Source organism: Aethina tumida, chromosome 4, assembly GCF_024364675.1.
Source record: "Aethina tumida isolate Nest 87 chromosome 4, icAetTumi1.1, whole genome shotgun sequence".
Classification (NCBI taxonomy): Eukaryota; Metazoa; Arthropoda; class Insecta; order Coleoptera; family Nitidulidae; genus Aethina; species Aethina tumida.
The window spans coordinates 3698574-3711972 of record NC_065438.1 but is presented as its reverse complement, the minus strand read 5'-3'; the positions used below and the strand labels follow the sequence as shown (position 1 = coordinate 3711972).

Genomic DNA, 13399 nt, shown 5'->3' with positions numbered 1-13399 from the left:
TTTAAAACTTTAAAACAGTTTTTTATTAAAGTTAAATACTTTAAATTCTTATGTGTCATTCATTTTGAGTATATTAATATTCTTAATTTTATACTTCACTAATATATAATAATAATAATAATAAAGTAGAGTATATTTACATACTATCAACAAAACTACGAATTTTCTGAAAATGTGTTTATGAATGACTATTTTCATAAATATACAGAAATAACTATACTTATTCTTAAAAATAAAATGATATTTCATTTTAATAAGTTTCTAAAAATATATTTCGCTTTAATCTTCCAATAAAACAAGAATTTTATGTGTTTTATATTCATTTTTAATCAAAAACCTTCAAGTTAGAAACACCTGTATAAAATAATTATATGTATTTTAAAAATAAAAGTAAAACTCTTTAAATAGATTGATAAATTTTTAATATAAATAATTTTAATGATTATGTAATTATGTTAATTATGAAGACAGACAATTTTTGTATTTATTTTAAATACTAATATATAAAAGAAATTAAAAATTTACTGAAGATTAAAGCAGTACATATAATTTAGTTTTATTTTCTTTTTAATACAGCAATATTTAATTAATATTAGTAATAAATTATTTTATTGAAATTAAAACATGGAATTGTTTTCATAAATTTTAATATTTTAAAATTATTATTAATTAAAAACAGACTAATAGTATTAATATTTTGATTAATAATTAATATTATATATATTTCACTAGAATTTTATATTTATTTATATTTAAAGGTAACCAGTTTAAGTTTATTAAAAACAAACAATAGAATATGCTTGAAATTTATGTTTACTGATACCGATACTAAAATACTGGCATCAATACATCAAATGATCACCATACGTAATAAATTTTGGACAAAACATGTTTGTTTTGAATAATATTACGCTTAGTGAAAACTGGTTAAACCTTGTTATTCTAAGTGTAAATATTTTTGCATCCGTAAAACCTATCAAAAATCTCATGACACACTCGTCTATTTTTAGTCAATTAACAATTGATTTCGTCGTAGATGTTCTCGGTACGAATTACCGCTGACACAGTGACCATGTGAAACAGTTCGCATGTCTCGGATAGTTTGAATAACTGTTGCATAAATTAAATTCCTCCAAGATCCTGAATTACTTGATCAACTCGTTCGTGGTGATTTTATTAAGGTGTAATTGGGCGCATTCGCCATTATTTCAATTGTTTATATAACTAGTTTAGTAAACAACATTTACTTACAATAAATAAATAACAACAAACATTTCCAACATAAACAAATTATTAAGTGGGGAACGAAATTGATTTCTATGTAAAATTTTGTGTAATAACTACAATAGTTCTTTAAAAATTAAGTATATTATTATCTTATCGTCTTTTCATGATGAAGTTCCCCCAAATTAATGTCTTAAGGGCTTTTGAAATGAATGAAAAACTCATTCAGTCACAGTTAAAATTGGACCCTTGATGTACGTGTTATATTTTTTTTCACATGGTTTTTGTTGGTGAAATTAACTTCAACATCTAATTAATATTAGTAAACAAACACCAACTATAAATACACTGTTTCGAGAAACACCACAGAATGTTTCTAGTACGGTCCATGGCAATAAAGTTAATGAATTAATGTATTAAGTGGATGAAATGTCAACAAAAAAATGCAATTTAATAATGGCTAATCCGCCGATTATTAATAAATTGCACGTTTTAATTACATTACCTAAATCAGATAGTGGACAAGTTAAACCGCTTTATTGAATAGAATCGAACATTGGCAATAATCTTGTTTGAAAATTACATAGTCCAAGCAACACACTAACAGGAAATCGATGTCAGCGTAATTACATCAACAAACATTTGTGAATGGCTCATTCATCAAGTATTTGGTTGTGAAGTTTTCGGTTTTATGAATCACGGTTTTCCACAAAACTCCGAAATTTGAAACAACGTTTTTCGGTGTTTGATGCTGATGGGAGGATGTTGCGGTCACACTCATTTGGATGTATGGATGTTATTTTTAAATTGATCGTTCATTTAGTAGTGTTGGTTGGGATTTGATTCGTCACGAAAACAGATGAGCCATCCTTCCTTGAACCTGTTTTGAGTGGGGTCTATTTAAAAAGCAGATCGTGACCAATTTTGGGAAAACGTCCCAGAAAATTAACAAGTAAACAAATTAAGAAGATTAATTATTTTATTAGTAATCAATATCTTTCAAAAATATACATTTTGGTTTAATTAGTTCAAAATGTGTGTTCAATATTAATTAATTATAATTTATTACATTCAATTTATTAAAATAATTAGATTTATCAAACATTTTTATCTTCTTATTCTGAATTTAATTTAAAGTTTTCAATTTTCTTTAGGGATTAATAAAATAATTAATACTTTCTAGCATATAATTATAAAAATAATTAATTCTTATATTTTAATTCTTTCAAATTAACAGAATAATTTTTTTCAATGTGAAGCTATTTTTTTCTTTTCTCTTCTTGTATTTATTTATTTAATTTTTATCAAAAAATAACTAAATAAATGAATATTTTTCTTCTTAAATTTAATAAATTAAGTCTTTCTGAAAATTTATTTTCTTGAAATTTTATAAAACACTTTTACACTGTTCAGTATTAATTTATTAAAATTGATTAGAGTAAATTTATTAAATTAATCAAAAAATTTGTATCTTCTTAATCTAAATTTAATTAAAAGTTTTCAATTTTCTTTAGGTATTAATAAAAATTATTATTTTCCAGTATTAATCATCTTCTAAACTTTATTTATTTTTCCAAATTAACGGTATATATTTTTTTCAATATGAAGATATTTTTTTTCTCTTCTTGTAACTTCCTTTTTTTTGTAATTTCTTTTTTTTTTGTAAAAATGTAAATGTAAATTAAAAAATAACTTATAAATGAATATGAAAATTTTTTAAAAATTGATTTTCTTGTTAGAAATTTTATAATATAAACCTTTATACTGTTCAATACTAATTCAAAAAATTTGTTTACGTAAAATTTATTAAAATAATTTGATTTATCAAAAACTTTATCTACTTATTCTAAATTTAATTAAAAATTTTCATTTTTCTTTAGGATTTAATAAAAATTTAATACTTTTAAGCATAAATTATCTTTTAAATTTAATTTATTTTAATTTTTTAAAATTATTGGAATTATTTTATCACTAAAATTCCTATAAATAATCTGATTTATCAAAAACTTTTATCTTTGTTTCCTAAATTTAATTAAAAATTTTTATTTTTCTTTAGAAATTAATAAAAATTTATTATTTTTAAACATAATTATATTCTAGACTTATTTATTTTAATTTTTTTAAATTATTGGAATCATTTTATCCCTAAAATTCCTAAAAATAATCTGGTTTATTAAAAACTTTTATGCTCTTATTCTAAATTTAATTAAAAATTTTCATTTTTCTTTAGGATTTAATACTTTTAAGCATATATTATCTTCTAAACGTTATTTATTTTAATTTTTTTATATTATTGGAATCATTTTATCCCTAAAATTCCTAAAAATAATCTGATTTATCAAAAACTAATATGTTCTTATTCTAAATTTAATTTAAAATTTTCAGTTTTCTTTAGGATTTAATAAAAATTTAATACTTTTAAGTATAAATTATATTCTAAACGTAATTTATTTTAATTTTTTAATATTATTGGAATCATTTTATCCCTAAAATTCTTAAAAATCTAATTTATCAAAAACTTTTATGTTATTATTCTAAATTTAATTAAAAATTTTCATTTTTCTTTAGAATTTAATAAAAATTTATTAATTCTAAGCACCTACAATCTTCTAAACTTAATTTATTTTAACTTTTTCAAATTAATAATTTTTTTTTTCAATGTGCAGCTATTTTCTGGTCTTGTAAACTTCATTTATTTTAATTCCTCGCCCAATTTAACAAAAATTTTCTAATTGTTTTTATAATTTTTAAAGTCATTTTGTGTTAAAATTGTTGGAATTCTTATTTTACATATTACAAGTTTATTATTCATTTATTCAATTTGATTTTAGATAAAACTTAAAGTAATTTAATAGTTTTTTTTTTGAAAAATTTATAATTAAAACCAGACTACATTAATGTACATTAATTAACATTTTATTTTCTTTTTAGAAACTCCATAATTTAATTTTCTAAATTTATTTATTCAACATTATAACAGTAACTTTTAAAAATATATTTCTTCTTCCTTTAAAACTTGCCAACTTTTTAATTTTATTTTTTATTAAAATTTAGGTCAATAAAACAGTTTAACTTATTTACATTTAATATTTCTTCCTTTAAATTTATTCAATTTTTTAATTACCTTGTGGTTAGGTTAATATGAACATTTTTATAACTTTTAACTAATTTATAATTTAGCCTTAAAACTGAAATAAATTTAAAAAATTGTTGAACAGAAATACTTTTTCTCATTTTAAATCTTTTCAACTCTCCAATTATATTCTTATAAAAATGTGAGAATTAAAAAAATAAGTTATTATACCATTATTATATATAGAATTATATATTTGTGGAACACAAATGGTAAATAAATTAATTAAATAATTTATATATCCATAATATTTTTTATTTATATTATATAAACATAAATAAAGCGTTATTAAAACGTTTTACTATGCACCGACAGTTATGCCAATATCTAAAACATAACAGGAGAAAATAAACAACAAACGCCACGTCTGATATCCACCAAATTGAGACGTTCGGTGCTTCTGTAACTTTCACTTGCGCTCCGTTTCCGACATAAATTTTCCGAACGGCGATAGCCCACTAATTAGAAATAGCACAGATCCCGATGTATAATTGTTAAAATCGTAACCTAGAAGTCAGTGCAGTCGCTAATTTTAGACGGCGTACGAGTCTAAAGCAAGATCGCCACTCCGGGGGGAAGACGCATACGATCCATGTGCACCACGTGTCAATCATGATCGAAACGTGCACCTTTTTATTTTCGTCCCTTCAAATTCCCAATTTTACTAAGGGCAAATCAGTTTTCATGAATCTAATGTGGAAGGACTCAGAGTAATATATTTAGGGAGATTACTGGTACTAAAATTAGTCCACCAGACCCCCCATCTAGGTGGGGCAGAGGGTAACTACCCCTATTTTTTAATTATAAATTTTTATATTATTTTTTATTTATTTAAATGTGTTCTAATTAGTTAAAAAATACTTTAAATTAGAGTAAAATGTTATTTAAAAAATTATAAAGAATATTTTTTATAAAAATATTTTGTTTAATTTAAAGTCCATAAATTCAAATCGTCTATTTTGAATTTATATATTTTTAAATGATATAAATTATACATATTATTTAAAAATTGTCAAATAAAATCTAAATCTATAATAAAAAATTATATTTTCTACATGACCCCCTACACCATGTGAGGGGGGGAGTACTAACTTTAGTACCACTGTATTTCCCTTGTGGAATGAGTAAAATTTGATTTTAAACTTGTCTTTTGATGGAGCACTTATCACTCAATATATTTGAAGGTTTCACATTAAAAAAGTCTCCTTCTAACGTATACGTATGTTTAGTTATTCGAATTTTACGATTCTCCACCGAAATAGCCATGACAAAATCGTGCACGCTGAAAAAGTCGGTTCTTTTCGAATAAGAGCACACTTTCCCAAAGAATAATAAACTTGGCGCGGGTTTATAGCCAAAAGTTTTAACGTAACAGCATTTAAAATTAGTATAAACACCGACCCGAAAATTTTCTATTATTACTGACTAATGTGTTAAAATTGCGGGAATGATGTGCTTTCGCTAATTTATTTTGGTGGTGCATCAACGTATATAAATCGGAATCCTGAATCCTTTTTTTAGCTGTAACTCAATATTTTTTACATTCATGTTTGTTCTGTGTGGATAAATTAATTTAAAAGTGTCTGAAATAAATATTTTTTTCTCAAAATTATTTAAATTATGAATTTGGATACTAAAATATTACATTTTAATCAAGAAAATAATTAAATTAATATTTTAGGGATAATTAACAAGAAAAAATAGTTTTTATAAACATTTTTATTGTAATTTAAATTAAAATTCTAATTTATTTTTTACAAAAAAATTCAAATTATGTATAAATAAATAAAATTGTGCGCTATATTTAATTAAAAAATAATCGAGAAATATTTAAATTTAAAGCAAAATATTATTTTGGAATTTAAACTACATAAAATCAACAGAAATTTACCATTATTTTTTTAACAAATTGTATAAAAAACAGAAGAATTAAATATATATGAGTAAAACAGACTAAACAAAAAAGCAAATAGTTTTTTAAAAAATATTCATAGAATTTAACACAAAAAATATTTTTGTTAAATAGACTAAACAAAAAATTGGTATATTTTTTAAAAGATATATATTATATTATATATTTATCTTCCTTATAATTAATAATAAATAATTGAAGAAATATCTTAAAATTATAAATTAACAAAGAATATATTTTTTATAAAAATGTTTAGTTTAATTTAAACATTATAAATCCAAATTTAGAAGATTGTTTAATATATTTTATAAATATGCACAAAAAATACAGAAAAAAAGTTATAAAATAATAAAGAATATTTTTTATAAAAATTTAATAAAATCATAAATAGTTTAATTTAAACATTATAAATCCAAATTTAGAAGATTTTTTAATATATTTTCTAAATATGTACCAAATATACAGAAAAAAATTAAAGAGAAAAAATTTTATATTTATCTGCCTTATAACTAATAAAAAATAATTGAAGAAATATCTTAAAGTTATAAAATAATAAAGAATATTTTTTTATAAATGTCTACAAGAAATACAGGTAAAATTAACAGAAAACAAAATAACTAAATATTTGTGAGTAAAATAGACTAAACAAAAAATGACAAATATATTTTTCTCAACGGATATTAATTGTTTAATTAAATACTTTAATAAATAAATATCTTAAAATAAAGGTAAATTATAAAATATTATTCTAAAAAAATTAAAGACTGGTTTTTTAAAAACCTGTTTAGTGACAAATATTTTTTCATAAAATCATTAAAAGCTTAAAACATAATTAATATAAAAGTAGTTAAATAAATGTCTTAAATTAAAAAATATTTTTATAATTTTTGCCATATAAATTCGAATTAAATTTTTTAATAGTCATTTTTATTAATTTTATTTGTTGTAGTATGAAGAATGAACGAAAACTTTAAAACAAAAACCCAAAATTTCAAAGTAAAGCTGACTAAACAAATAAATAAAATTCTATTTATAATTTTTAAGGAAATGATAAACATTTAAATCTTCCAGACGCGTCCATCAACACTTGAACACTAAAAATCCGCTCTTGTTTCGTAATGCAATCGTTAACATTTATTTACAACATTTACATGTACATTTCGTGTTTGCAATAACGTGCATAATGTAATATGTAATACAATCGCTGTTTTAAAGTTATTGACCTGTGCAAAATAAAAAGAATTGTGATGCACTTCCCATTTACCTTTCAGTTCCATGAAATGTTAGAAGTATGTTCTCAGTAAATACAGTTTATTGACGTATTTTTACGTATTGATTGTGATTGTGTCAATGTTTCAAACTTGATTTTAATATATAAATAAATCCTTTTATGGCAATAATAGAGGTGGGTTGTTTATAATCAGATGACAGGTCAACGAATCCTTAATGATGAACCCGATCAGTTCAATCAGAACATTGACCGTCCAATAATTAAAACATTTAAGAAAAATCACGCACGAATCGTATCATTAATATAAATACACAAATTGATCAATCAACGATCTAGTTTCCAAAATGGGTGCAACTAAAGTTGTGGTCATCTGTCTGTTACTGGCAAGTGTTTTTGTTAACAATGTAGAACTGGCTCCTTCGTGTGGTTGCACAACGGTCAAAGTGCAACCTTCAGAAAATTCCTGCCTGTTGGGCCATCTCATCAACATCTTAACCCATCTGGTCAACAATCAGCAGCCTGTCTCAGAAAAATTGTTGAGTGAAGCTAATTGTCTAAAATCAAACAATTGCACGTATCCTGAGTTAGAAATCAAGGTCTGCAACCAAAAAGTCACGGAGGAGCCCACACCAGAACCTGAATGTACAACCACAGAAGAAGTCATCACTGAGGAACCTGTAACTCCCGAAGGTACGACCACAGAAGGAGTCATCACTGAGGAACCTGCAACTCCAGAATGTACAACTACCGAAGAAGTAATCACTGAAGAACCTGCAACTCCTGAAGGTACAACCACAGAAGAAGTCATCACTGAGGAACCAATAACTCCCGAATCTACAACTACCGAAGAAGTAATCACTGAAGAACCTGCAACTCCTGAAGGTACAACCACAGAAGAAGTCATCACTGAGGAACCAATAACTCCCGAATCTACAACTACCGAAGAAGTAATCACTGAAGAACCTGCAACTCCTGAAGGTACAACTACAGAAGAAGTCATCACTGAGGGACCTGTAACTCCCGAATGTACAACTACCGAAGAAGTAATCACTGAAGAACCTGCAACTCCTGAAGGTACAACTACAGAAGAAGTCATTACTGAAGAACCTGTCTGCACAACCACAGAAGAAGTCATTACTGAGGAACCTGTAACTCCCGAATCCACAACTACAGAAGAAGTCGTCACTGAAGAACCTGAGTGCACAACTACTGAAGAAGTCATCACTAAAGAACCTGAGTGCACAACTACAGAAGAAGTGATTACTGAAGAACCAACCCCAGAACCAACGCCCACAGCAGAACCTGAAACAACCACATGCGAGGAAGTTGAGACTGAATACCCTCAACACCACACGACTTTGTGCCCAGAAACAACAACCATTGAGTGCGAATCCGAGGAGGAAACCAACGACTCGTCCCCCGAAGATGACGATGAACCAGCCCCAGCCCCGTGCGCCGAGAACTACAAGACCTTCTTCGTTCCAGTCATCAACTTCGGAGACGCCATCAGCCATTGCATGAGCCCCAGCGAATTGAGGGAGTACCTGTACAATTTGTTCGGAAGTCCGAAGAATTGCATCAAGAAGTGCAAACACTGACGCAATTTATTTAACTTTAATTTATTGTTTTAAAATAAATTAGAAAAGTTACTGCTATTGAACGTGTTGTTTTATTTCCATCCCTCAGTCGTGTTCAGTTTTAATTGGTTCAAAACTCACCGGGAACTCACTGTTTCAGCGGAAGCTGCTTCGAGGGCCAGTGGCAGAATGGTAAACGGCACGGTTTGGGTGTGGAGACGCGGGGCCGTTGGATTTACCGCGGCGAGTGGACCCAGGGCTTTAAGGGCCGTTACGGGGTGCGACAGTCCAACACGTCTACGGCGAAGTACGAGGGCACGTGGGCGAATGGACTTCAGGACGGTTACGGTTCCGAAACGTATGCCGATGACGGTGAGTTTGAAAGCTGACTGAAGTTTGTACTTTTTCATCGTTTTGGTGCTTTTCTACTAAGCCTGACTTGGCGATTAAATAATGACTATGTATGGAGTATTTTGCTGAGTCAGTTGTTTAGTGTTTACAGTTACAATATAAACAAAACAATTGTTCGTTCCAATAACTTGTTCCATATTCTATTAATTTAAGTGTTGTTTAAATAAATTAATTATATTGAAACCAGTTAAAATTTCAGTATAAGTTTAAGTTTTTAAATAATTTTAGAGAAAAAATTGAAAAAAAAAAAAATATAAAATTTACTAAATAAAAAATAAATAAAAGGTTAATTATTTGTGAAACAATTTGTTGAAACTTGTGCGTTTAATTTTTCCTTTCATTGTAGGTAATTAAAATAATTATGATATTAAATATAAATTAATGAAAAATGAGTGTTAAAGAATTAAAGTAAAATATCGTTTTTCTCTAAAAAATACTTTTGTACTGTATGTAAACTCAATATTAAGTGAAGTTGATCCAATATTTTTATAGAAAGTATTCAGTATAAAGAAGAAATAACAGTACTGTTAATTATGACAAAGCTAAAGGGTCTACACCATTACACTGAATACTTTTATACAATACCTTTTAAGAGGTGTAAATCCTATAAACTAGAAGTATATGGTGAAGATACGTGATGGTAGATTCTCAGACTCAGACTAAGTCCAAAGAACTTTGGTACTATGTATCTCTGAAATTATTAACTTTAAATACAAAAAATGGCTTCAATAACCCAAAAAATAAATTATTCTGATTTTTTCCCAGTTCACCATAATGAAGAAATAACAGTACTGTTAACTATGACACAGCTGAAGGTCCTACACCATTATTTTATATATTTTTATACGTTATCTGATTCTGTGTGTTAAGGATAAGGAGTATTGTGAAGTACTGAATCCATCTGACATTAACTTTTTATCTTCAAGGTAATCAAAAGTTCTAAGAGGTATAAATCCTATAAATTAGCAGTATATTGTGAGGATACGTGATGGTAGATTTAATGGGTAGGCTCTCAGACTAGGTCTACAGAACTTTGGTACTATGTATCTCAGAAATTATTAACATTAAATACAAAAAATGGCTTCAATAATCCAAAAAAGAAATTATTCTGATTTTATCCAAGTTCACCATAATGAGGAAATACCAGTACTGTTAACTATGACACAGCTTAGTACTACACCATTATTTTATATTTTTTTATACGTTATCTGATTCTGTTTTTTAAGAATAAAGAGTAGTGTGATGTACTGTACCCATTTGATGTAGGTCCACGAACTCTTTCATTAATCTTTAGAGGAACCAAAGGTTTAGAAAGGTGTAAATTCTATAAACTGGCAGTACATAGGTTCTCAGATTGGTTCACAGTACTTTGGTACTAAGTATCTCTAAAATTATTAAATTTAAGTACCAAAAATGGCTTCAATAATCGAAAGGTAAATTATTCTGATTTTTTCTGGATATAATAGTACTGTACTATCAACACGCTCTCAGACTAGGTCCACAGTACCTCGGTACTATGTATTTCTGAAATTTTTAAATTTAAATATAAAGAAATAACTTCAATAATTCTCAAATTTCCCAATTAATAAATTTAAACATGGTATCGAAGCTTTCAAAGACTTTTGATTGACTCTTGCCAATTACTCAATTATTTTTCTGATCATCCAGGGAAGAAAAATTACACTTTTTAAAACAAATTCTTTAATGTTAATTACAAAATTAAAAAATATTCAAATTATTGTTGTAATTTTTGCTATAAAACATTATTATTAGACCATTATTTATTTAATATTAATACAAAATCGATTTAAGCACTTAAACAAGTCGCTAGGAAAATTTCTTTCAGACGAAAATACTTGTCTAATAAAATTACTTATGGATCAACACATTTTAGTTCCATTAAAACATAAAATCATGACCAGAATGAACTGGTAGATTTAAAATTCTGGACTATACTTTTAGTTTTTGATTTAAATATAAATTCCAAAGTTGCAACCTGCTTGTGAGTATTTTATATGAATTTTGTCAGGAAATATATTAAATCAAGGTTGAAGATATAATAGTAAAAACGTATTCTATAACGTTTTATATTTATTTATAACTTAGGTAGTTTATACTTTAAAAATGTCTGTATGTACAAACCTGGCAACACTTCAAATATGTACACAGGAATTATCTCCTTAATGTAATAATGTTTTATATTAAAATCCATAATTCTATAATAAAATAAATTTACATCTAAGTGTACAAATGTTTAATAATATTTAAGATGTGGTTTAAAATAGTATGACAATAATAGACGTTCAAATTTATGCATTGAAAGCAAATAAACGGTAATTATTAATTGTCATACGGGTTTTATTGCATTACAGATGCTTAACAAAATAAACAAATAACTAAAACTGCTTTAACACACAAGTTTATTAACTGATCCCAGTTCAGTTCATAAATCGGCCGATTATTGTATAAACTGTGCCACATTTCACGCCGGTAACGATTTCAATTTATTTTAGTCAATAACATTGCAACACTGTATTTATAAATAAAACAATTGTACAAATGCTCATAAGTGATTGCGATCTGTGTGATTTATTAACAAACGTGTCGATCTATCGCAAAGGGAATTAAGAGGATTTGGCAGCCAACTTTTGTGCTACACGACTTTCGGTTGCAAATTATTTTGTGCAAAATTATTTCGACGACACAATAATAATATCGATCGCCGGTCCGACGCTTCAACGTTTTGAATACATATTTATGAGTCTGGCATCGATTGGATTGTTTTTCCCCATTTCCGAAGGCAACCGTGAAATGTCCAATCAAATTAGTTTGCAACGATCGATGATTTTATTTGTGTAAATCACATATTCATATACGTTTCAAAAACAGGTCAACCCTTTACATATTGACATTGTGGAAAATATGTTTGTCTTGACCTAATTCCAACAGTTTATTATGCACGGTGAATAAATAGAAACAGTTACTTCCAGATCAACAACAATTAATGCAAGAACGCACTATTATTTTAAATATCAAAGCACTTATGCCTTTATTAAAGCTTAACTGAACTAACTGAATGGAAAGCTTTGTGTAAAACATCTGATTTTAGTTAGTAATAAATACAATTTTTGTCAGAATTTTAAATGATTATTTATAAATAGAACCTTTTCTTAATTGGTTATTAGTACGTCATGTAAAAATGTGTTGATATTATATTAATTAACTTGAATGTTTTAAGAACTAGTTTGTGGTAGACTTCATCTAATTATATCTGTCTGTAACACAAATATCAGTCATAAATAAATGGCCGACAAGGGCGAAATGGAAAACGTTAGTTACATAAATCTGACATTAAGAATTTACTATAATTTCATCTTCCTAATCAAAGATTAGAAGTGGGAAGTAAAAGTTGAAAACCTATCAATTAATTAATTAAGTTAATCTGCCTTTTTTGAATAAACTTTTGTTTTTTTTTTTGTGGTTGTCTCTAATTTAAAATATCTTATTTAAATTCATTAAATAATTATATTATTCTTAATAAAAATCTATTTTTATTATAAATTTCTGATTTTTTGTTATGTAATCTGCCTTTTTTTTGAATAAATTTTTAGTTTTTTTTGTGGTTGTCTCTAACTTAAAACATCTGGTTTAAATTCATTGAATAAATTAAATTATTATATTGTTCTTAATAATTGTATGTAATTAATTTATAAAAAAACATATTTTTATTATAAATTTCTCATTTTTTGTTATGTAATTGGATAATTTTCTTGTTTTTTGTTGTGTAATTGTAAATTATTAATGACCTCAGTCCAAAACATCTGGTTTAAATTTATTAAAAAACTGTCAAACAATCTTAGTTTACAAAAAAAAAAAACACACATTTTTTAAATACTTTTCTAGTTTTGTTT

General features: G+C 26.1%; 1 protein-coding gene across 1 annotated transcript in view; it reads left to right on the top strand.

Moving 5' to 3' along the window:
• LOC109603220 (junctophilin-1) overlaps positions 1-13399 on the top strand; it is a 53721-nt gene that overhangs the window by 4934 nt on the left and 35388 nt on the right. Inside the window, exon 2 of the mRNA XM_020019697.2 lies at positions 9238-9449. Coding sequence (XP_019875256.2) covers positions 9238-9449 — 212 coding nt within the window. The remainder of the gene's footprint in view (positions 1-9237; positions 9450-13399) is intronic.